The sequence below is a fragment of the Bufo bufo genome, chromosome 3, assembly GCF_905171765.1.
Source record: "Bufo bufo chromosome 3, aBufBuf1.1, whole genome shotgun sequence".
NCBI classification, from domain to species: Eukaryota; Metazoa; Chordata; class Amphibia; order Anura; family Bufonidae; genus Bufo; species Bufo bufo.
In genome coordinates this window covers 481,606,063-481,632,458 of record NC_053391.1, presented here as the reverse complement: position 1 = coordinate 481,632,458, position 26,396 = coordinate 481,606,063, and the positions used below count along the sequence as shown (strand labels likewise).

The following is a 26,396-nucleotide window of genomic DNA, read 5'->3' as shown; positions in this document are numbered from 1 at the left end:
CTCAACTCCCAGTCCTACTGCCAGTTTCTGGAAGACACCTTCTTCAAGCAGTGGTACAGGAAGAAGTCTGCATCCTTCAAGAAAAACATGATTTTCATGCAGGACAATGCTCCATCACACGCATCCAAGTACTCCACAGCGTGGCTGGCAAGAAAGGGTATAAAAGTAGAAAATCTAATGACATGGCCTCCTTGTTCACCTGATCTGAACCCCATTGAGAACCTGTGGTCCATCATCAAATGTGAGATTTACAAGGAGGGAAAACAGTACACCTCTCTGAACAGTGTCTGGGAGGCTGTGGTTGCTGCTGCACGCAATGTTGATGGTGAACAGATCAAAACACTGACAGAATCCATGGATGGCAGGCTTTTGAGTGTCCTTGCAAAGAAAGGTGGCTATATTGGTCACTGATTTGTTTTTGTTTTGTTTTTGAATGTCAGAAATGTATATTTGTGAATGTTGAGATGTTATATTGGTTTCACTGGTAAAAATAAATAATTGAAATGGGTATATATTTGTTTTTTGTTAAGTTGCCTAATAATTATGCACAGTAATAGTCACCTGCACACACACATATCCCCCTAAAATAGCTAAAACTAAAAACAAACTAAAAACTACTTCCAAAAATATTCAGCTTTCATATTAATGAGTTTTTTGGGTTCATTGAGAACATGGTTGTTGTTCAATAATAAAATTAATCCTCAAAAATACAACTTGCCTAATAATTCTGCACTCCCTGTAGAGTTCAACTACCTTTTCCGCAGATCCTTTGACAATTCTTTTGCTTTCCCAATGACTTAGAATCAAAACAACATCCGTGCAGCACTGGATGAAAGATGCAAGGGTCTGTCAGGAGTCAAGAAGGTCATTGACCTTTTATACACACCCACTAATTACAAGCAAATAGATCACAGGTTAATAGCCATTGTAACCCTTTTGTGTCAAGTTGTGTGCATGTTATCAGGCCAAATCACCAGGGTATGTAGACTTGTGATCAGGGTCATTTGGGTAGTTTGTGTTGTGATTATGATTTAAAAAGAGTAAATACAGTTGTTTGACAATAAATGGCTTCCGCCAACCACTAACCATGAGTGAAAGAGAGGTTTTTATCATTCATATGCTCTGAACAGTGGTTAAGAAATCATAAATTATGCAAGGTAATGTAAACTTATGACCACAACTGTATGCGTGGTGGTATATGACATCACAATATGAAGGCATTGATGGACCCTTGATGCAGCCAAAGCAAGAAAGACGATGTCCAGAGAAACCTGCAATAGTTGGGATAGAGAGAGAGGCTGAATTCCGGGTTAAATGTGAATAATCTATTTTATTCCAGAAATTCACTTAAAGAGGACTACTGTCACTACTCCTGACATGTTTCTTTGCATTCTCCATGAAATAATAAAAATTCTAGAGCATATTTTCTTTTAACTTTGTGCTATTCCTCTGCTATTCCCACTTTGACTAAATTGGCAACTGGATGTTATCATTTCAGTTGCAAAAGGGGTCGGTCCCTACATTGATATTGGCTGCGTCAGTGCCGTGCCAGTGCTGCCTCCTCTTCACAGTTTACCTTCTCGCCGTCGCCTCTGCAGCAGTGAGAAGGTGTAATTACACCCAAGCTGTCCCATTCATTTCAATGGGACTGATCGCTCCTATACAAGTGTATGGGAATAATCCGTCCCATTGAAATGGGACGGCTTGGGTGTAATTACACCTGCTCACCACTGCAGAGGCGACGGCGAGAAGGTAAACTTTGAAGAGGAGGCAGCGCTAGCACGGCGTGTGCCTCCTCTTCAAACAGCTGATCGGCGGGGGTGCCGGGTGTCGGACCCCCACCGATCTGATATTGATGACCTATCCTGAGGATAGGTCATCAATATTAAAAGCCCGGAGAACCCCTTTAAATGCCTCTTTGCATATTTGTTTCCCATTGAGCATCCCCTATAGGTCCCCAATCCCTGGAGTACTTCCAGTAAGTCACCATACAGAACTGGTCTCTTTAAGAAGATTCAGCACCCTGCCTGAGCCACTTCCTAGGCATCACACTCAGCCAGTCAGAATCCTACTCCGTACTGACGAGGGGCTAGCACTCCGAAATGGCTGTCTACAGATGGTTTTCTGGCTTGGTTATATTCCCTTGTCAAATCCCAAGGCTTGTTGGAAAGTTGGATCTTGACTCGTACGGGGGTCACTCCCACAAGGTGGCGCTAGCGAGATGGTTCTCTTGGGAGCTACTGCTTTGCATATCTGTATTTCTGGATTGAAGCATTCTGGTTATATTAAGTTTTCCCTATCCACAGGATAGGGAATAACTATTAGATTGGTGGGGTCCTACCACTGGGACCCCCACTGATCACGAGAACAGGGGCCCTGTACACTGTGGAGCCCCTAAAATGAACAGATCTGCCAGTATGCGGGCACTCAGCCACTCTATCCATTTCCATGGGAGTTCTGGAGATAGCAGAGTTCAGCGGTTGGCTGCCATAGAAATGGATGTAGCGGCTGAGCACATGTCTGACCGCCTGCTCTGTTCATTTCAGGGGCTCCATGGATTACTGGGCCCCTATTCCCTTGATCGGTGGGGTGTTAGCAGAAGTACTTCGACGATCAAATAGTTATTCCCTATTTAGTGGACAGGTGATAATGTAATAGAACTAGAATACCCCTTTAAGGTCAGGACTCCGACTTTGTCATACCGAAACACAAATCGACCACTCTTAGTTGATTGACTTTGCATGCTTTGGGCTATTTACATCACCCAGCATCTCTTCACCTTGAAGCCATGGACCGCTGCCATTCTATCTGACTGTGAAATGTTTTTACTCCACCTTAAAATTCATAGTTCCCTCTATGATCACAAGGAGTCCAGTCGCTGAGGCAGCAAAGCAGCCCCAAACCATGATGCCCCCTCCACCAGGCTTCACAGTTGGGATCAGGTTTGGTGTTGGTGTGCAGCGTTCTCTTTCTTTCCTCCATTGAGGGCTTTATTTGCTTGTAGTTTTTGTAATCGTTCTTTCTTTGCTGTAATGTACATTTTCACCCCATGAATTGACTTCATGTTGAGCTTGTGAAGGACTTGTACTTATGTGCAGCATTTAGTGTGAACATCACAGCTATTATGTCCCATGCATATGTATTCATAAAGCTAATATATTCAGCGTCTCCATACTATATGGCTCTCTTTAGTAAGACGTTTGTCATTGTATTCACTTTCACCAATTACTCTGCTTGTTGTGAGTGTTGTCGACGATGAGATAGTAGGTGTTCAATGAAAAGGACCCCATGTTTTGATGTGATGCACTGATATACAGACGTCCCCGTTTTCTATTTAAAAGATGCTTGCAAATGAGCAACACTGGAAACTCTCTTATGATGCTCAGCTAGCCAGAGATTACAACACAATGGAAATGTAGAAAGGCATTCAACCTCTAGAAAACACATAGGCAATTATTCTGGTGAAGCGGTATTGTGGAACCAGACCAGCCTTGGCAGCAGTTTTCACCCTGGTCAATAATCGTGTGCATTTCAGTCCTGTCAAACATTGTAGATGCATATTTTTTAAAGGATGCATGTTGGCAATATGACAGGCAAGTATATTTATGTAGAGTGCACATTGTCCTAATTGCTGGAACATGTCCATGTAGTCTTAGCACTCTGCATTCGGAAGGTGGGGACTCGGGGCCCGCACATGGATTGTGAATATAGTATGGCTTTGTTTTTGAGCCAGCTGCCTTGTTTTCATTATTAGCATACAAAAATATCTGAGCACATTTTTAAAATTATTTTTCCTTTATTAAAGGGCTTGTCCACTCTTTCTTCGCCTATGGAGTTCAGCTCTTCCTAGAAGTTCAGTGGGGGATCCATTCCATTTGATTGAAAGCACAGGCAGGTGGCGTTGTAATGACATTATCGTGCCGCTTGCTTGTGTGTGCATGTTCCCAGTGCTGTTTTCAGCTGTTCCAGCTTATCATAGCTGAATAGAACAGCTCCATGGCTACTGCACATGCCCTGGAGATGCCCCTTAAACATGACATGCTGCAGATTAGTGGCCAGGACAGCACCTGCCGCACTATACTCGACTATCTCTGGTGCTCCCCTAGAAATGAATGGAGCAGCGGCATGCTTTTCCAACCAGTCGCTCCGCCCATTTCAGGGGGGCTCAAAAGGGTACGGGGCCCCTCATTCCCATGAACAGTGGTGGTTTGGTAGAACCCCCACCAATCTGATAGTATCCCTCCTCTTCACCTTCTCCACTGCCCTGTCACTGCTGCTCATGAAGCTTTTTGAGAGGACCAGTCACCCTGCCTGTGTGGATGCCTGGCTCTGGAATATTGCGCCAGTGAGGATTCATCACTGCATGCACAGTTGATTTCAGGAGGCTCTCCCTGCTGAGACCTGCACAGCGCAAATGCCGATGACTGCATATCTCAGATCGGGGAGAGCCTCCTGAGATCAAGAAGAGGCTCTCCCTGTTGAGATTTCAGGGTCAGGCATACTAAAACAATGAGGTTGTCTAGCCTAGTCAATCCAGCCATGAGAGGCAGTGGTGACGGGGGAGAGAAGAAGGTTGAAGTGGTACTTTGAGTTGCCAAGCCAACCCCAGCCATGTGCTCCGAGCACCTCATTTACCTAAGGGTACTTTCACACTGGCGGCAGGACAGATCCGACAGGCTGTTCACCCTATCGGATCCGTCCTGCTGCTATTTCGCCGTGCCGCCAGACTGTCCCCATTGACTATAATGGGGAAGGGGGGCGGAGCTCCGGCAGTGCACGGTGAGAGGCCGCTGGACTAAAAGTACTGCATGTCCGACTTTTTAGACCGGCGGCCTCTCATGGCCAAATAGCGGCAGGACGGATCCGACAGGGTGAACAGCCTGTCGGATCCGTGCTGCAGCTAGTGTGAAAGTACCCTAAGAATAAAAGTAAAAATGTTGCTGCAACCGTACATCAGATTGCAGCAATAGAGGGCTCATTTAATTCACCATGGCAGCATGTCTGGTTTAATAGGGTTGATCATGGTGGCAGATGCTCGTTAACACTGTTCAGTCACAGTGTAAGGCTCCATTCACACATCCGTGGTGTGTTGCGGACCCGCAAATTGCGGATCCGCAACACACCTGCCCGGCACCCCTATAGAAATGCCTATTCTTGTCCGCAAGCTGCGGACAAGAATAGGACATGTTCTATCTTTTGCGGAGCTGCGGACCTGAATATCGGGGGCCGCGCTCCGCAAATGCGGATGCTGACCGCACACTGTGTGCTGTCCGCTTCCATTCCGTCCCCATAGAAAATGAATGGGTCCGCAAAATTGCGGAACGAATGCGGACCCATTTGCGGACGTGGGAATGGAGCCTAAGGCCTCATGCAGACAGCTGTTGGTTGGCCATTCCATGCATTGGGGACCGCAATTTGCGGCCCCTAATGCACGGGCAACATCCGTGCGGATTCCGCAGATGGATCCAGACTAGGCCTGCACATTAAATCGCAATAAAGCGCCATATCGCCAATTGGCCGACGCAAAAATGCTGCAATTGTATTACCTTATTTTTCGCTTTATAAGACTAACTTTTTTCCGCCCAAAAGTGGGGGGAAAATGGCAGTGCGTCTTATAAAGCGATGGTTGACTTTTTACATGGCTGACACAGATGCATCGCCGGCCCCTATGTTGCACAGCGCAGCCGGCGATACATCAGTTACAGTGCGGGGAGGGGCTGGAGGCAAGTCGTTATTTTAATGAACAAATGTTCTTCTATTCTATTTCAGTTCCGTGCAATGCTATTAAGAAAATGGCAAGTTTTGTATTTTGTACTTTTGCAATAATGCAAATATGTTATTTAATTTAGTAAAAGATGTTTTATTTTGAAAAACACTGTGCATTTCAGTTCTTGAGTTAAGCATAACTACATTTCAGCATTATCAGTAATTTCTGTGTGCTTTTGCCTTGAAAATCCAAGCAAATGGACCTCTAGCACAATTCCCTTAAAATATCGCATTGCATATCGTTATCGCAATTTTTAGGTCCCTAATCGCAATCGCACAAAATTCCCATATCGTGCAGCCCTAATCCAGACCCATTCAACTTGAATGGGTCAGTGGTATGTCTGCACCTCAAAAAATTAGTTTTCCTCCTGCATTACCCACAGGGAGAACTCATACAAGGTGTTAATGTTTTGGTACCACACTCCGCAGCTGCTGAGACATTTTAACTCTATGGTTTCAGACAGATGTTGGCGTTGTGGATCGGGATTTGGATCTCCTATCCACATTTTCTGGGAATGCTCCCTGATACGTCCTTTTTGGTCTATAGTGCAGACCATTCTCTAACAACTTCTCAATATTAGATTTCCATTAGATCCTTTTATTTTTCTATTGAACATGCCCCATATCCGATTGAAACGGCATTTCCTAAAACTAACTTTGCACATTCTGACGGCCGCCAGACGTCTGATTGCGAGTTTTTGGAAGAGATCTGTCCCACCTTTGCAGCTTGATCTTATTACTAGTATGCTGAGGTAAGAAAAATGGAACATCTAACAGCCATACTGATCGATTAGAGAAAATTTGGCAATTGTGGGATGAGTTTTTTGACTCACGCACTTAAGCATCAAAGTCTTCTACCCCTCCTTTCCCCCCCTCTTTGTCTTGTCTTGTGGTGTCTCCACCCCCCCCTTTTGTACGAGTTTGTTTATATGACTCTTCAGAGACAAACATCACAATTTACAGTATACTTTATTGTATTTTGCTAAATTGATCTTGGTTTATGTATCGGCTATCTTTATTGATATTGGATTTATGTTTCCTTCTTTGATTACCCATGCATTTTATGGGCAAATGATTGCTTCCATTGGTGTATTACTGTATTATCTAAAATACTTTAATAAAAAGACAATTATAAAAAAGTAGTTTGCGGTTCGGAGGCATGGACAGAAACACCACGGAAGCACATGGCCGGTGCCAGCATATCGCAGACCAGCTGTTTGCGGGCTGCAATACAGGCACAGCTGGGCAACTGCCCTGTGCATGAGGCCTAAAAGTATGTTGAGGATTCAAGGCATTCTGTAGATTTTCTGATCCACAGCATGCCCTATCTGCTGCGGAAATGCCATGGGTCTTCACAGCGGATTTCATTCATTGTTATGCAGTTAGTTAAATATGTGGCTTAATCTGCACTGAAATTTGCATGTATCACAGGTTTTTTTATGCGTCTTTTCCTGTGGAAAAAAATTCTCAATGTGAACTCAACCTAATACACTGCTCAAAAAAATAAAGGGAACACTTAAACAACACAATGTAACTCCAAGTCAATCACACTTCTGTGAAATCAAACTGCCCACTTACGAAGCAACACTGAGTGACAATCAATTTCACATGCTGTTGTGCAAATGGGATAGACAACAGGTGGAAATTATAGGCAATTAGCAAGACACCCCCAATAAAGGAGTGGTTCTGCAGGTGGTAACCACAGACCACTTCTCAGTTCCTATGCTTCCTGGCTGATGTTTTGGTCACTTTTGAATGCTGGTGGTGCTTTCACTCTAGTGGTAGCATGAGACGGAGTCTACAACCCACACAAGTGGCTCAGGTAGTGCAGCTTATCCAGGATGGCAAATCAATGCGAGCTGTGGCAAGAAGGTTTGCTGTGTCTGTCAGCGTAGTGTCCAGAGCATGGAGGCGCTACAAGAAGGAAGGCCAGTACATCAGGAGACGTGGAGGAGGCCGTAGGAGGGAAACAACCCAGCAGCAGGACCGCTACCTCCGCCTTTGTGCAAGGAGGAACAGGAGGAGCACTGCCGGAGCCCTGCAAAATGACCTCTAGCAGGCCACAAATGTGCATGTGTCTGCTCAAACGGTCAGAAACAGACTCCATGAGGGTGATATGAGGGCCCGACGTCCACAGGTGGGGGTTGTGCTTACAGCCCAACACCGTGCAGGACGTTTGGCATTTGCCAGAGAACACCAAGATTGGCAAATTCGCCACTGGCGCCCTGTGTTCTTCACAGATGAAAGCAGGTTCACACTGAGCACATGTGACAGAGTCTGGAGACGCCGTGGAGAACGTTCTGCTGCCTGCAACATCCTCCATCATGACCGGTTTGGCATTGGGTCAGTAATGGTGTGGGGTGGCATTTCTTTGGAGGGCCGCACAGCCCTCCATGTGCTCGCCAGAGGTAGCCTGACTGCCATTAGGTACCGAGATGAGATCCTCAGACCCCTTGTGAGACCATATGCTGGTGCGGTTGGCCCTGGGTTCATCCTAATGCAAGACAATGCTAGACCTCATGTGGCTGGAGTGTGTCAGCAGTTCCTGCAAGACAAAGGCATTGATGCTATGGACTGGCCCGCCCGTTCCCCAGACCTGAATCCAATTGAGCACATCTGGGACATCATGTCTCGCTCTGTCCACCAACGTCACGTTGCACCACAGACTGTCCAGGAGTTGGCAGATGCTTTAGTCCAGGTCTGGGAGGAGATCCCTCAGGAGACCGTCCGCCACCTCATCAGGAGCATGCACAGGCGTTGTAGGGAGGTCATACAGGCACGTGGAGGCCACACACACTACTGAGCCTCATTTTGACTTGTTTTAAAGGGAATCTGTCACTAGCACTTTACCAATTTTTTTTTTTTATCATGAATCCATGTTTAACAGAGTTCCTTTTTTCCATCTGTCTTATTCTTTTGATTGTCAGTCTTGTCATTTCTTCAAAAAATCGATTCTTATGATATGTAAATGACGCTGTAAGGAGCCCAGAGGGGCGTTCTTCTTTCTCCACGGTGCCCAGGAACGCCCCTCTGAAGTGCCGTGCCCGGCTAAATTTGAAAACTAATAACGCCTCCAAGTTCATCTAAATCGCCTCCCAGAGGCGCGGCTAAGTGCACAACACCCCCCCTCCTCAGCGCCGCGCTCTGCGGCAAACACCCCGACCCTCCTCTCGCCGGCATCCCAAATCCCGCGCAGGCGCAGTGCCGTCAGTCATCTTATCATAGCGCAGGCAATCGCCGGCACTGCGCCTGCGCGGGATTTAGGATGCCGGCGGGAGGAGGATCGGGGTGTTTGCCGCAGAGCGCGGCGCTGAGGAGGGGGGGTGTTGAGCACTTAGCCGTGCCTCTGGGAGGCGATTTAGATGAACTTGGAGGCGTTATTAGTTTTCAAATTTAGCCGGGCACGGCACTTCAGAGGGGCGTTCCTGGGCACCGTGGAGAAAGAAGAACGGCCCTCTGGGCTCCTTACAGCGTCATTTACATATCATAAGAATCGATTTTTTGAAGAAATGACAAGTCTGACAATCAAAAGAATAAGACAGATGGAAAAAAGGTACTCTGTTAAACATGGATTCATGAAAAAAAAAAATTGGTAAATTGCTAGTGACAGATTCCCTTTAACCCCTTAAGGACACAGCCTTTTTACACCTTAGGACCAGGCCATTTTTTGAAAATCTGACCAGAGTCCCTTTAAGTGCTGATAACTTTAAAACGGTTTGACTTATCCAGGCCGTTCTGAGATTGTTTTTTCGTCACATATTGTACTTCATGACACTGGTAAAATGGAGTCAAAAAAAAAAATTTTTTTGCACCAAAAAATACCTAATTTAACAAAAATTTGAAAAAAATTTGCAAATTTCAAAGTTTCAGTTTCTCTACTTCTGTAATACATAGTAATACCCCCAAAAATTGTGATGACTTTACATTCCCCATATGTCTACTTCATGTTTGAATTGTTTTGGGAATGATATTTTATTTTTTGGGGATGTTATAAGGCTTAGAAGTTTAGAAGCAAATCTTGAAATTTTTCCGAAATTTACAAAAACTCAATTTCTAGGGACCAGTTCAGGTCTCAAGTCACTTTGCGAGGCTTACATTATAGAAACCACCCAAAAATGACCCCATCTAAGAAACTACACCCCTCAAGGTATTCAAAACTGATTTTGCATACGTTGTTAACCCTTTAGGTGTTGCACAAGAGTTATTGGCAAATAGGGAGGAAATTTGAGAATTTCATTTTTTTGTCTAATTTTTCATTTTAACCCATTTTTTCCACTAACAAACCAAGGGTTAACAGCCAAACAAGACTGGATCTTTATTGCCCTGACTCTGCCATTTACAGAAACACCCAATATGTGGCCGTAAACTACTGTACGGCCACACAGCGGGGCGTAGAGTGAAAGGTGCGCCGTTTGGTTTTTGGAAGGCTGATTTTTATGGACTGGTTTATTTACACCATGTCCCATTTGAAGCCCCCTGATGCACCCCTAGAGGAGAAACTCCCTAAAAGTGACCCCATCTAAGAAACTACACCCCTCAAGGTATTCAAAACTGATTTTACATACGTCGTTAACCCTTTAGGTGTTGCACAAGAGTTATTGGCAAATGGCGATGAAATTTGAGAATTTCATTTTTTTGCCTAATTTTCCATTTTAACCCATTTTTTCCACTAACAAAGCAAGGGTTAACAGCCAAACAAGACTGTATCTTTATTGCCCTGACTCTGCTGTTTACAGAAACACCCCATATGTGGCCGTAAACTACTGTACGGGCACACAGCGGGGCGTAGAGTGAAAGGTGCGCCGTTTGGTTTTTGGAGGGCTGATTTTGCTGGACTGTTTTTTTGGCACCATGTCCCATTTGAAGCCCCCCTGATGCACCCCTAGATTATAAACTCCATAAAAGTGACCCCATCTAAGAAACTACACCCCTCAAGGTATTCAAAACTGATTTTACAAACTTTGTTAACCCTTTAGGTGTTGCACAAGATTTAATGGAAAATAGAGATACAATTTCAAAATTTCACTTTTTTGGCAGATTTTCCATTTTAATATTTTTTTTCCAGTTACAAAGCAAGGGTTAACAGCCAAACAAAACTCATTATTTATGGCCCTAATTCTGTAGTTTACAGAAACACCCCATATGTGGTCGTAAACAGCTGTACGGGCACACGGCAGGGCGCAGAAGGAAAGGAACACCATATGGTTTTTGGAAGGCATATTTTGCTGGACTGGTTTTTTTGACACCATGTCACATTTGAAGCCCCCCTGATGCACCCCTAGAGTAGAAACTCCAAAAAAGTGACCCCATTTTAGAAACTACGGGATAGGGTGGCAGTTTTGTTGGTACTAGTTTAGGGTACATATGATTTTTGGTTGCTCTATATTACACTTTTTGTGCGGCAAGGTAACAAGAAATAGCTTTTTGGCACCGTTTTTTTTTTTGTTATTTACAACATTCATCTGACAGGTTAGATCATGTGGTAATTTTATAGAGCAGGTTGTCACGGACGCGGCGATACCTAATATGTATACAATTTTTTTTATTTATGTAAGTTTTACACAATGATTTCATTTTTAAAACCAAAAAAATGTTTTAGTGTCTCCATAGTCTAAGAGCCATAGTTTTTTCAGTTTTTGGGCGATTATCTTAAGTAGGGTCTCATTTTTTGCGGGATGAGATGACGGTTTGATTGGCATCTATTTTGGGGTGCATATGACTTTTTGATTGCTTGCTATTACACTTTTTGTGACACAAGATGACAAAAAATGGCTTTTTTTACACCGTTTTTATTTTTATTTTTTTACGGTGGTCATCTGAGGGGTTAGATCATGTGATATTTTTATAGAGCCGGGCGATACGGACGCGGCGATACCTAATATGTATACTTTTTTTTTATTTATGTAAGTTTTACACAATGATTTCATTTTTGAAACAAAAAAAATCATGTTTTAGTGTTTCCATAGTCTAAGAGCCATAGTTTTTTCAGTTTTTGGGCGATTATCTTGGGTAGGGTATGATTTTTGCGGGATGAGATGACGGTTTGATTGTTACAATTTTGGCGTACATGCGACTTTTTTGATCACTTTTATTACCTTTTTTGGGAAGTAAGGTGGGCAAAATTTCAATTTCATCATAGTTTTTTATTTTTTATTTTTATGGTGTTCACCGTTCGGGTAAAGTAACATGACCGTTTTATAGATTAGGTCGTTACGGACGCGGCGATACCAAACATGTGTAGGGAATTTTATTTTTTTCATTTTTTATCAGTGATAAATGTGTTTTTTGATTTTTACTTTTTTTTCACTTTTATTCACTTTTTTTTGACCCAGACCCACTTGGTTCTTGAAGATCCAGTGGGTCTGATGTCTGTATAATACAGTACAGTACAATATATATTGTTCTGTACTGTATTTTACTTACACTGAACAGATCTATGCCTTTCAGCACAGATCTGTTCAGCACCATGGACAGCAGGACGCCTGAGACGGCGTCCTGTTGCCATGGGAACCTTCCCCGTCTGCTCAGTACTGCTCAGAACTTCGCAGACGGGGAAGGGTAAGGAGGGGATCTCTCGGGGGGCTCTCTGGGGGCTCTCTCCCTCCCCATCGGGGGGCTGCAAAGGCACAGCAGCCCCCCGATGGGAGAGGGAGGGAGCTCCCTGCGCTGTTAACCTTTTCCATACAGCGGTCCGTACGGACCGCTGTATGGAAAGGGTTAAACGGCTGACATCGCATCGCAGATGTCAGCCGTTTATACCAGGGTGCCAGCAATGTGCTGGCACCCTGGTATCCCCACTAGACACCAACGATTATACAAGGGGAGGCGGGCGGGGGATCGCGATCCCGCCTGCCGCACCGCCCGCCTCCCGCACCGCCCACACCGCCCGCAACCCTCCCCCTGCACCTCCCGCCACCATAAAAATCATTCGGGGGTGCAGGGGGGGGGGGTGAATAAAACTTTTTTTTTGGCATATAAAGTTTCTGATCCCCGCGGTCAGGGACTGCGGGGACCAGAAACTTCAGAAATCGCAGCAAACCGCAGGTCTGAATTGACCTGCGGTTTGCCGCGATCGCCGACATGGGGGGGTCACGGGACCCCCCCGCGCATTTAGCCTAGGTGCCTGCTCAATGATTTGAGCAGGCACCGGGTTCCGATCACTGCCAGCCGCACGGCAGTGATCGAAAATACACAGGGCGTACATGTACGCCCTGTGTCCTTAAGTACCAGGGCACAAGGGCGTACCTGTACGCCCTATGTCCTTAAGAAGTTAAGGACATTACATCAAAGTTGGATCAGCCTGTAGTGTTTTTCCACTTTAATTTTGAGTGTGACTCCAAATCCAGACCTCCATGGGTTGAAAAATTTGATTTCCATTTTTAAATTTTTGTGTGATTTTGTTGTCAGCACATTCAACTATGTAAAGAACAAAGTATTTCAGAAGAATATTTAATTAACTCTGATCTAGGATGTGTTATTTTTGTGTTCCCTTTATTTTTTTGAGCAGTGTAGTTTTGCAAGTCTTTGCTTTTCTTTGGCATTATTTACCGGTAGATGCCATACCTTCAAATGACTTTCAGCAAATGTATGACCATATTTAGTTGCCCAAAACGTCCATACATTTGTGATTCATTCCTTTAAACATGGCACATTTTCCATAAGATTTCCAATCGTGCACTAAAATGTTTTAATAAAATATTGAAAAGTGTATCTGCATGAAGTTTTTTTATTTCTAACCAAACTAAGTGAGTTTTACACAAGATACCTTAAGTGCACACCAACTACTTATTCAGAGGAAGAGCATCATCCTGACCTTTTTAAATTTCATTATAAAATCCCTGCTGTTCCATGAGAACAAATGATTCATGAGCACCTCTGATAAAAGCCCTGAGACATCCCTAAATATAGGCTGCCATTCTTCCAGAAAGCCTGATGAGAAAATAAGCCTGTTTATGAAGAATAAGTGTGTTTCCGCAAAATGTTATAAGCAGAATTCCTTGTTAAGTCTCCTGCTGGAGATTCAGCATATAAAGACCTTTCTGTGAGTTGAAAGAAACTTTTAAAATGAACTTTTAAGGCTATGTTCACATAGATTGGTAATTTAGCATGTGCTTTACAGCAATATCTGCAGGAGCAATCACTTGAATTTCTGTGTAAACTGTCGCGGTTCATGCGAGGATGAACACTGTTCAACGGGACCAATCTGGGTGGGATTTATCCACTTGCTTTTCCTGCGGAATTCACAGGAATAAATAGCATGCTACTTTTCCTTGTGAATATTTTTTTCCACGTTGAGAATTGGGTTGCGGTAATCCCAATCACATGCATGAAGTGGAATACTGTTGGATTTGATGTAGATTTTGCTGCGGAATGTGAACTGAAATCCATGTGCTATCTGAAATGTGTGAATATAGCCATAGTGAGATCACTAATATAATTAGGGCTCATGCACACAACGCAACCTATTAGGGGCTGTCCACTCCGCAAAATATGAACAGTCCTATCCTTGTCCATAATGGGGACAATAATTGGACCGGTTCTTTTCTTTTTTTTTTTTTTTTTGCCGAATGGACATACGGACATGGAATGCACATGGAGTCATTTCTGTTTATGCGGACCCATTGAAGTGAATGGATCCGCATATGGGCGCAACAAAAATAAATACGTTCATGTGCATGAGTTAAATGGCTGCTTCAGTTTTTTTAAATAATAGCTTTAGACCTTGTTTATTGGATGCATCAGAATGGCACGTTTAGATAGAAGAGAGGTTCAAAACCTGTACCCAGTAGGTCTTGATAGGTCACACATGTACTTTTTGGAATCCATTTGATTAACAGAATCGGAGCCCTTTTTTATAGGCTATTATAAGCTGCAACATCATATAATACGATAAAGTATATGCAGCAGTATACTTTTTTATTATTACTGTAGAAGACAGTGGCAGTCTTGCCATTCAGTCTTGACATTATACAGTTGCGTAAGATTATTTTTGATGGAAAATCAGACATAATTCAACTGCACAGAATGTGAAAAGAGCATAACAAAAATTTTGCTGCAGAAGGACCTGTCCCCTACATTAATAATATATTATTTTGGTAGAGTTATTGCAGCAGAATGTGCAAGTAAGTAAACTGCAGATGTATGGAGGATGCAAGGCTATTCCTGCCTATATTCTCTCTATTAGCTGACCAGAGGACTTTAGCCTGGTAATAGGACGGTTCTGGTTTACGGCTTGGGGAAATTTTTCCATTTGGAAAAAAAAAAATTCTTAGAAAAAAGCTGTTCCGATAATGTTTATCTCCTTTTACATAACTGAACCAGATAGGTTTCAAGAACAAAGCTTTCCTCGGGGCCAAGGTGTTGGACTTCCTGCTTTTTTTCTCTCCATTTCTCTGCTCCTAGGAGCTGGTTTATTGATCTGTTATAGCATGAGGCAATCTAATTCTCGGCATTAGTGTTTGAGATCTGTGCCGCTTACTTCCAAAACATTTCACTTAATAACAGCATGTTTTGCAAGTGATTGATTCTCAATACAGGTGTACATCAAAGACGTATGTAGTCACACGTGTAATTTACAGCGTCTTGCTGCGAACATGTGAGTGTAACTCTGCAGAGCACTGTAATGTAAGACTACAAAGAGAGCCAGCATGCCACCGGAAGATTAGAAGTTGTTGTTGTGTGGTTTTTTTTTTGGCACAATTTTCTGGATTTACTGACAAGTGTTGTTTTTTTATTTGCAAATGTGATTGTGAAACTGAGACAGTTATCTTCTTTCCACAGTTCATAAAGAAGATCATACCTCTGTGTTCTGGGTGCTATTCAGCATTGTGCTTGCCGCCATTGCAATGTTGTGTAAAGAACAAGGCATAACGGTTTTGGTAAGAAAAAAAGAACATCGATGGGAATATCATCCCAAAGCAGTACTATGCATCACTAAGGGGAAGTTATGTACAGCACTGCCATTCTTTACTGAAGAAAACCTTGTTCCTGCTGCCGATCTATAAAGCCGAGCTCACTACGCGTCTTTGTGCAGTCATAATCGCACCATAAATTGTTTGATTTATTAATGTCGAATTTAAATATTTTAGATTCTTTATTTTTCCATTCAGGCTGATGGTCTCTGGAAGTAACAAAAGATTATTGTCTTTCCTAGGGTCTGAATGCTGTTTTTGATGTCTTTGTAATCTGCAAGTTAAACATGCTGGAATGTATCCAGAAGGTACGGCGCAGGGACAAAACCCCAGAGGTGAGTGTATTCAATTTCCCATTCCCTATTCAGAACAGATTCTGGGCTCCTCAGTTACTGCACAGTGTGATCTCATGTCTGTCGCTCAGTTGTATTCTTGAAAGAAGTCCTTTTATTGTAGAAAAAAAATCCCTTCTGCCCTTTGATTTTGATGTTACTGTGGGAATACATAGTCCATCTCATTTTGCCAGAAAGTTGCAAAAGCTGTATTTGCAAGGTGTGGTTGGGAAGTTACTTGGAATAAAAGAATCATTCTTATTTGAACACCGGACAAGAATAACCATATTTCAATATTAGAAAGGCAACTGGTTCATGGATAAGTGACCTAGTGCATGTAAACATGTGACGGGTGAGCTTCTCATTATATCTGAGATCCTCTGTAGAAAAATGAGATGTTTTTAGGTTGATTTAACTTATGAATACTGATATTCTCTATTCTCTTCACTCCCTGCAACAGAATTTTTCATTTGTGAAAAAAGGATTGCTCTCAAGAATCAGTCTTCTGGCTGCTGGAGGTATATGTATGCTATATGTGAGATGGAGTATTATGGGCACAGGACCTCCAGCATTTACTGATGTTGACAACCCAGCATCTTTTGCTGAGAACCTTCTTGTGCGAGTAAGTACTTAACATTGTGTTGTCCATGTGAATTGGTTTCCAACTGTAGACCAGTAGGTTTGTGATAGAACAACTAAGGCATGGTATAATCCACATATGATCTGATCTTATGTCTACAGTCTAGCATTATCTCCCACCGGTGGCCAAGCTTATTCATACCTCACTAAGAAATATGCGTATGCTCCAAACAAAGCAGGAGTCGCTACTTTTTTATTCATAAAATGGCTGTACAAGGGAAATGGACTCATTATTGCAGTCAATGCAAGTTAAAGGGGATGTCCCACAAATTATATTCTACAGTTTTCAAACCAGTACCTGGATCTGAATACTTTGGTATTGCACATAATTAAACATTTAGCATAGTCACTGAATTATTCAATAAAATGTATCTGTATAGCACCACCTGCTGTTTGTTCTTATTTCTTTGTCCTGCTCACGGAGAAGGCCGCACATGCTCAGTTTCATCCTTCAACTGCCTCCTGAGCTGTGATAGGAAGAGCATGGACACGCCCCCTTAGCTGCAGCACAAAAGACAGTGCCTGGTAAAAAGTGATGAGATGCGGTCCTCATTAGAGTACCACAACCTCATAAGCTAGGTGATCAGTTAGAGCACCAGGCCTCAGACCTTCACCTATTGAATATCGATAGCCTATCCTGAAGACTGGCCATTTGTAAAGAAGTCCTGGCCCTTTACACAAGTAGATGTGGACACCACTCTTACAAGCGCAATCAATAATACCAGCAGAAAAGATTTTTGGTCTCCCATATATAGCTGTTTATTAAATAAGAGGTAACCGCTAGCATTGTCTGGAAGACCTGTACATGCCATTGTGGTTATGTCACTAACAATACTTGAAGAATTCTAAGAGACTTTCTTGCTGCCACCAAATTGACATTCTGTATATTTTTGTTAATAGAGGCCTGGTTGATTAACAGATGTGTCTGTGCACTTTAATCTGGAATGTTGTAGCTACATGCCCGAATGTTGAACATGAAAACTGTATTTCCACCTTAGTCACATGCACGTGTGCTTGGCTGTTTCTATAACTCCCTTAGAAGTGAATGGAAAGAGCCTCTTACTCCACCCGGGTGGAGATAGGTCATCAATAGAAAAAGCCCGGACAACCCCTTTTAAAAATTTAATTATTTCCTTGTTGTATGATGATGATAATTATACACACAATTTTTTGAATTGGCAAAATATGACATCTAAAACTATATGCTTTATGTATATATGGTAGTAAGCTATGTTACAAAGAATGGCATACCGTATACAAGAACACCTTTGCTGTGCAGATAATATGGTGGAAAATCCCAGAAAATCATGTCGCACAGTTACGTTCTCCATGCTCACAGGTGCTCTGTAGCCATTCTTCCACCATGCAGTTAGTGGCCATTGTTTGGTAGAAATCCCGCACATTACACACAGTTTACTGTATTTTATATTGACTATCTGCCATCTGAGTTCATTAGTTCCATTTATATGCATTACATTAAACCACCATATACAGTGAAGAATGTTAGCCAGAAACAAACAGGTTTGTCTGATACCTTGTATAAAATTGTGTACTTGCTGCTCAAAGCCACAAACCAAGAGACCTGAACCTTATTTGTCCGGGTTTTTAAATGTATACTTTAGGCTACTTTCACACTTGCGTTTGGTGCGGATCCGCCATGGATCTGCACAGATGGATCCGTTCAGATAATACAACCGTCTGCATCCCTTCAGAATGGATCCATTTGTATTATCTTTAACATAGCCAAGACGGATCCGTCTTGAACACCATTGAAAGTCAATGGAGGACGGATTTGTTTTCTATTGTGCCAGATTGTGTCATAGAAAACTGATCCGTCCCCATTGACTTACATTGTGTGCCAGGACGGATCCGTTTGGCTCAGTTTCATCAGACGGACACCAAAACACTGCAGGCAGCGTTTTGGTGTCCGCCTCCAAAGTGGAATGGAGACAGAACGGAGGCAAACGGATGCATTCTGAGCGGATCCTTTTCTATTCAGAATGCATTAGGGCAAAACTGGTCCGTTTTGGACCGCTTGTGAGAGCCCTGAACGGATCTCACAAATGGAAAGCCAAAACACCAGTGTGACAGTAGCCTTATATATTCACTGTAGTATTTCCATTATGATTAAATGCTTTACATAACGCAGTATACAATTTTGTAATAGTTTGAACATTCATATGTTCTTTCTTTTATATTTATCCCGCACATTACACACAGTAAAATATATATATATATATATATATATATATATATATATATATATATATATATATATACATATATATAGTACATTTTTATTAGACTAAAAGGATCAGTATTGGGAAATTGCTCTTTATCAGATCTGATTTCTGTTAGACTATTTTGTGAAATGACAGGTGTCATATTGAATCCCCCCCCCCCCCCGTACGTGCACGTATGCGTGGAAGTGCACCTGTACTGATAATGTTGTTCACACTGTATATGTGACATGGAATGATTTTTCTCTTAATGACAGGTAATAAACTATAATTACTATTATTCCTTAAATGGATGGCTACTGCTGTGCCCATGGTGGCTCTGCTTTGATTGGTCAATGGGCTGCATACCTCTTATTAAATCTCTCAGTGATTCTCGGATAATGGCACCGACAGCACTTTGGTTCTGCTTGTTTGGCTTAATGTACCAGGCATTATTCTCCAGTAATGGCCAAACGAGAAGGTGAGTTTTCTGTATATTTCAAATAATGGAAGCATGGCTTTTTTTGATCAGTAGGGAGCCGGCAACTCGTGTAACCCACATTTCTAGACACTGCTAATAAATGATAGCATAATTTTACTGCTTTATATGACAAAGTACCCTGTAGTCTAGCTCATCCACTTCTTGCACCAGTGAATCGATTACAATCTTACGATGTGATGGTATAGTGCTGCAATGTTCTTTCCTTTTGGTTTCTTCGAGGATGCTTACAAAACTGATCTATTAGATATGTAGCAAATATGATACATCTGTTCTGCTTTGGAATGAATAGTGGATGAAGTAAGGAACACAAACTTTTATCCATCTAAACATAAGAGATGAGTAGGCTGTAACTAAAATCTGTTGTGTCCTAGTAAAACCTAGTGACAAAATGTAAATGCCTGGTACCGGTAATTTATAGGTTTGAGTGCTGCCTTTAGTAGAAGTAGCAGGCTTGAGCGGATATTTCTGTCCAGTAATTCCTAGATCCCATCCTTAGCATATAACAATAAGTTGAGTTTATAGTTTTTAAGACTGAAAAGTTGACCTCCTTTCTATACCAGGTTCTGCTCTTCTACTCATTACAGAATCCTCATTATGGGTTTGGGATTTCTCATAATACCTTTCCTCCCTGCGAGTAACTTATTCTTCCGGGTTGGATTTGTTGTTGCTGAAAGGGTCCTCTACCTGCCTAGTGTAGGATATTGTATATTACTCACTTATGGCTACAGTAAGGTCTGTAAACAGTTGCACAATAAGGTAAGATTCTAAAAATGACATTCCTTGTGTACTGTAGTGAAGGCTGATTTTGCTTATAATGTGAGGAAGTGTTTAACATCATGCTTTATTACTTGTACGCATGTATTTAAAACAATAACTCGCATATATTACCACTTACCACAGGATCTGTGGTTCTGCATATTTATCTGTCTGCTCATATCTGTTTAGTTCTCCAATGCATGCCTATACTCTTTATTGTCGATGAGGTAGTCTTAAGCTGCCCACATATTAGATATATGATGGTCGAGCCTGCTGATTTCGATGGGACCAGCCGACCGTCTAATATATACAGTAATTGGGCCTCCCGACTCTCTCCATGTGGCAGATGTCGGAGGAGATTAGGATCGGGCACTTGGATTTCAACTGGCCGTTCCTTTTGTTCTCAGTCAGACAAGCCTGTGCCAAAGGAGTCTGGTAGCACTTCCTCCTTCTCTTCTACTGAGAACACGTCCTTGCTCGGCTGAACTGAGCAAGTACTTGTATGAGGGGATCGGGAGCGATAGCCGTCTTGTGTGTCTGGAAGGCCTCAGTCTGATTTGTGTTATCTACTGTTCTGATGCTACTTCTGGCGTCTCGCAGTTTAAAGAAACAATATATAAGCATCCAGTTGAAATGTGTGCGTTAAAAATGTGTTTTTCTGGATAACTGTCTACAGCAGCATTGAACCACTTTTTATTTTAAGAAATCCATGACTATAGTTGTACTGGGACTGCTGATCCTCTATCCAGTGCGCTGCATTTATCGAAGCAACCAGTGGAAATCAGAGGAGCTTCTTTTCCAAAGTGCACTTGATGTATGTCCTTTAAATGCTAAAGTAAGTCTGTACAGCTCCTCTGCTGTTGTAGGCACTATTTTCATAGACTTGTATTGCTGTGTTTGTGCATTTCTGTAGGTGTTACAGCATGCAGATGTTACATGTGGAAAAAGAATGTGCTTCCTATAGCATTACATTTTTTTATCTTTTTACTTTTTTTATTTTTATTTTTTATCCTGCATATGGAAGATGTGACTTTTTAATTTTGGACATTTGCAAACAGTCACAATGGAGCGAAATCCCAAATGTAATGTATATGGGATCATACTGCAACAACACATTTGGGTAGGAATGAGTATTGGACTATTGGATTTCGCTCTTTTCTTCTGCTAGTAGATAAGGTGTTTCTGGTGGTGTCTAACAGCTTTAGGGTCCATTCACACGTCCGTAGTGTATTGCGGATCCGCAATACACCCGGCCAGCACCCCCATAGAACTTCCTATACTTTTCCGCAATTGCGGATAAGAATAGGACATGTTCTATATTTGCGGACAGCGCACTGTGTGCTGTCCGCATCCATTCCTGCCCCATAAAGAATGAATGAAGCCGTTTTGGATAATTGCGTAACAGGTTCGGATACATTCTACGGATGTGTGAATGGACCCTTAAACATACACTCTTTGCTACAAGTGCACTTGTATATTGCAAGGTCATAAGGTTTTATATGAATCTCTGATGGGGGTTGGGCCTAGAAATAACATTTGTCACCTATACCCAGGATAGGTGATAAATGTTTAATCCCTAGGGGTCAACAGTTGGGACCCCAATTGATCACAAGAATGGGGGTACCAAGTCCACTATGCGAATAAGGTGGCGATTACTTATGGAAGTCATCAGCGATCAAACAATTATCACCTATTCTTTGGATAGATGATAAATGTTATTCATTTAATAAAATTGTCTCCCCTTCACATCTCTCTTCTTAATCACCAAAATAAAAAAAAATGTGTACTGGAAATCCACTGGAGACTGCTCTTAGTCATGTAGGCAGCGGTCACTGGAGGCACCACCAATTCTTCAGTGTACCTAATGACCCAGCTGGATCCTGATAGGAGAGTTGCCTTTTGGTCATGTTACACACTTCTGCTACAAACACAGAATGTCAACTAAGCTATAATTATGTATTTGGAGTGTGGGAGGAGGAAACAGTGGAGTACATAACTTGAAATTTACTATATAAAAGTAGTTATCTTTGAAGTATAACTACAAATTGTTAATACAGATGTAGAAATATTTGTGCAGATGCACAATCATTTAGCTACTTTCACACTAGCGTTTTTACTGGAGCCAGCAGGGTTCAGCAAAAACTCTTCCGTTAGTGATAATACAACCATCTGCATCCGTTATGAATGGATCCGGTTGTGTTAGGCTACTTTCACACTTGCGTTCAGAGCGGGTCCGTCTGGTGTCTGCACAGACTGATCCGCTCCTATAATGCAGACGTTTGGATCCGTTCAGAACGGATCTGTCTGCATTATAGTTTAGAAAAAATTCTAAGTGTGAAAGTAGTTCAGACGGATCCGTCCAGACTTTACATTGGAAGTCAATGAGGGACGGATCCGTTTGAAAATTGAGCCATATTGTGTCAACTTCAAACGGATCCGTCCCCATTGACTTACATTGTAAGTCTGGACGGATCCGTTTGCCTCCGCACGGCCAGGCGGACACCCGAACGCTGCAAGCAGCGTTCGGGTGTCCGCTTTCTGAGCGGAGCGGAGGCTGAACGCTGCCAGACTGATGCATTCTGAGCTGATTCGCATCCACTCAGAATGCATTGGGGCAGTACGGATGCGTTCGGGGACGCTTGTGAGAGCCTTCAAACGGAGCTCACAAGCGGAGCCCTGAACGCTAGTGTGAAAGTAGCCTTATCTGTAACATTGCCAGGATGGATCCGTCATGAACTCCATTAAAAGTCAGTGGGGGCCGGATCCGTTTTCTATTGTGGCGGAGAAAACTGATCCGTCCCCGTTGACTTGCATTGGGGGTCATGCCAGATCAGTCTTGCGCCGCATCCCAGGACAGAAGGCAAACTACAACATGTTGCGGTTTGCTCTCCAGTATGGGAACGCAACTAAACGGAACAGAATGTATTTTGGAGCATTCCGTTCAGTTAGTTTTGTCCCCATTGACAATGACTAGGGACAAAACTGAAGCTTTTTTTTATTTTTTCCCGGTATTGAGCCCCCTATGACGGATCTCAATACCGGAAAACTAAAACGCTAGTGTGAAAGTAGCCTTATGTGATTCATTAAACATTGAGTGGCTGCCATTAGAACAGTCTTAAAACCTCTCAAGGTTACAGAGGAGAGACAGAGGGAAGTTAGTTATATTTTCCTGCACGGCAAACAAAACTATTTTTCTTTAGCGCAAAACAGAAAATTACTATATGAATATTACTTTTTCACATATACATTTTTTTCTTTAACAATTCACAGGTGCATTATAATATAGGCAAAAATTTAGCAGATCGAGGCCTTCAAACAGATGCCATTAAATACTACAGAGAAGCTATAAGGTAATGCTATAATACACTTATTTATCATGTGGAGCCACTTTCAAATGGATACTGATGAACTCTATCAGACCCTATTAACTTTGATAAGTTCTACCAGGGTACTTTTATTCTTCCTGCAAGAATAATTCTGCAGACTGTGCCATATTTGTCATAACATATATGGTAGAGGCTGACAAAACCCCCATCTAGAGCAAATGTGAATAGAGCCATACTAATTTTAACAAGCTGAGAGACATTTATCAAGACTGTAGTTCCCACATGCCAGTCTTGATCCCTCTACCCAGAAGTGAGATGCACCTAATTTATTAGAAGGCATTTCTCGCGGTTTGTGGGCTAGAAACTGAAGTCTACAACAACTAGGGGCTGGTGTATAACATGGGCCAGTTTCTGGCATAAGTCGTAGTAAATCCGCTGGGCCACACTAAGCCCTGCCTCCTGCCGCTAAGCCATGCCCCTTTAGGAAAGTGGTGAGAAGCTTCGAAAGTTGCAAATAATTGCGCACGTGTGGTGTGAAGACATTAGTATATGCCCCTCACTTTATTTGGATATACCTGTGAGATGTTAAGCGAGGCACTTGCCGCTCTCAGACCTGTCTGCTTTATTAGTACAATTTCTTTTTTTTTTTTTTTTTTTTTTTCAAATCAGTACAACAATCAATGAGATGCTGTTCAAACATTACACTGAATATAAAATAAAGCATTCAGCGTTCTTATAGTTTGTACAATCTATAATAAAGCAATAATCAACAATCAATATTGTTACCAGTCAAAAGGACAGTGTGATCCATAAGAAAATAGTAAACATAGTAAAGTGCTTTGTAGCACAACAACTAAGAAACAGCACCAGTAATCAAGATGTGCCAGAGCCGAATCGCCCATCTAACTCTCCTCCAAACATTCTTCATTAGTCCCGTCCCCGTCCCCCCCGGATATAAGTAGCTGTGTGATGTATGTTTCACGAGACTATCTGTGGAATATAGGAAGCATAAGAGGATGTGCGCCATAAATCCCATCTTTGTAACGCTTGCGATCTAGTTTTGTGTGAGGCGGCATATATGCCTTCATGTTGCATATATTTATTAATTAGGGCTACCAATTCTGAGAGACTCAGAGTGACAGGTAATTTCCAGTAGGTAGCAATTAGCTTTTGTGCCACAGTTAATATCCCCGCCACTAACCACCGATGTGTGTATGGGAGGGTCTCAAACCCAATAGAGAGTACAGATAAAGCCAGCAACTTTAGACAAAAGGTCAAAGACTTCCTTCCAGAAGGGAAGTATGGTAGGAGGACAATTCCGCCACATATGCCATGGTGTTCCCCTCTCTCCACATCCCTGCCAGCAATATGGGCTGTATGTAGGATTAATGTGTGCTATACGGGCTGGGGTTAGATACCAATGAAGCTGGATTTTACGATTTTGCTCTGCATGGTTAATGCAATTGGATCCAGCGACCGCCCCCAATAGAAAGCATCTCACCATTCATAAATGGTCCATTCATATCCCAGTTCCTCCTCCCATTTCATCATAAAGCCTGACTTGCCATCTCGTCGTGGACCTAGAACTTGGTATGCAATAGAGGCCTTTTCCTGCAGGTCTTGGAGTATTGAGAAGCCTGCTAATTAGGGAGGCCTCAGGTGATTGGACAGGAGGGAGCCAGATGCTATGTAACAGGTGCCTGATCTGCAAGTATTGGTAGAAACACGAATTAGGTAGCTGGTGAGAATGGTGTAAGGCCTCAAATGTTTTAATGTTGGAGTTCTCCAGTATCTGGTCTAGGTATAATAAACCCACCTCTTACCAAACATTGATATCCAGAATGAGATAAGTAAGCGTCGTCACAGGGATTTCTGAGGTAGGAGAGAATAGATCTATACTCCTAATATGATGGCACCAGGTCAATATTGCTGCCCGCATGGTCAAGAGAGGGGGGGCCCCAGGAACCGCTGCCAGGTTGTGAGCAGCTAGTAGTCCTTTAAGTGAGTTTTTAGTCGCTAAAGTAGACTCCACCTCTAGCCACTTATGATTCGAAGAGGGGGAACACTATTCCCTAGTTTGAGCTATGAGATTAGCTTTATAGTACCGAGTAATATCTGGGACTCCCAGTCCTCCAACATGAAGACATGGGTAGAGTGCGCAACGTTCCACCCTAGGAGATTTATTTCCCCAAATAAATTTGAGGAGATCTGCCTGTAGGGAGTGAAGTGTCCTGGCAGGGATAATAAGTGGAATACATCTTCATTTTAGGCAAAGTAAGCATTTTGACAGCATTTATCCTCTATAGCTATCCAAGACATAAAATTCTGAGAATATTTAGTATAGTCCACCAAGAGTTCCTCTCGTAAAGAGGTAATGTTGAAACTTACTAAATCTTTAGAGGTGGGATGTTAAATGAATACCCAAATAAGATATTTTCCTATGCCCACTGAAACAGGAATTTATTTAGCAGTTTGTTTTTGAGGGGTTCAGGAATCGAAAGGGGAAGTATATGCGACTTAGCAATGCTTAATTTGTAAATTGAAGCTTTAGCATATTCATCCAATATCCTAGTATTAGTACAATTCCAAGTTTCCAATTCCTTGTGCTGTAATGCAGCCCAATTATATAGCTTGGTGAGCTGAAACTTTGATCCTGTGATGTTAGCTAGCTGAATGTAATATTTTTCCTTTTGAGATCACACATTTGTTGCACAAACCCAAAGTGAGGTTAGTAAGCTTTCATAGTCTGAACATGCACAGATATAACCAGACTTCTGAAAAGACTCCTCTTTTTTAGTCAGGCTTTACATATGGATATAGGTGTCTAACTTTTGATTATAAAGTCTTCACAAAGTTATATAATACACAAAAAAAGCACAGACGATGGCATTTAGTTGTGAAATGTATTAGACCGCTCGGAAAAGCGCAGGTTTTAGCAATCTTGT

General features: G+C 42.3%; 1 protein-coding gene across 2 annotated transcripts in view; it reads left to right on the top strand.

The window, feature by feature from the left end:
* Nucleotides 1-26,396, top strand: part of TMTC4 (transmembrane O-mannosyltransferase targeting cadherins 4) — a 163,854-nt gene that overhangs the window by 83,991 nt on the left and 53,467 nt on the right. For both annotated transcript variants that reach the window (XM_040425259.1, XM_040425258.1), the window contains 7 exons: nucleotides 15,547-15,644; nucleotides 15,920-16,012; nucleotides 16,470-16,631; nucleotides 19,146-19,348; nucleotides 19,954-20,125; nucleotides 20,829-20,960; nucleotides 23,396-23,475. In XM_040425259.1, the coding sequence (XP_040281193.1) occupies nucleotides 15,547-15,644; nucleotides 15,920-16,012; nucleotides 16,470-16,631; nucleotides 19,146-19,348; nucleotides 19,954-20,125; nucleotides 20,829-20,960; nucleotides 23,396-23,475 (940 nt within the window). The remainder of the gene's footprint in view (nucleotides 1-15,546; nucleotides 15,645-15,919; nucleotides 16,013-16,469; nucleotides 16,632-19,145; nucleotides 19,349-19,953; nucleotides 20,126-20,828; nucleotides 20,961-23,395; nucleotides 23,476-26,396) is intronic.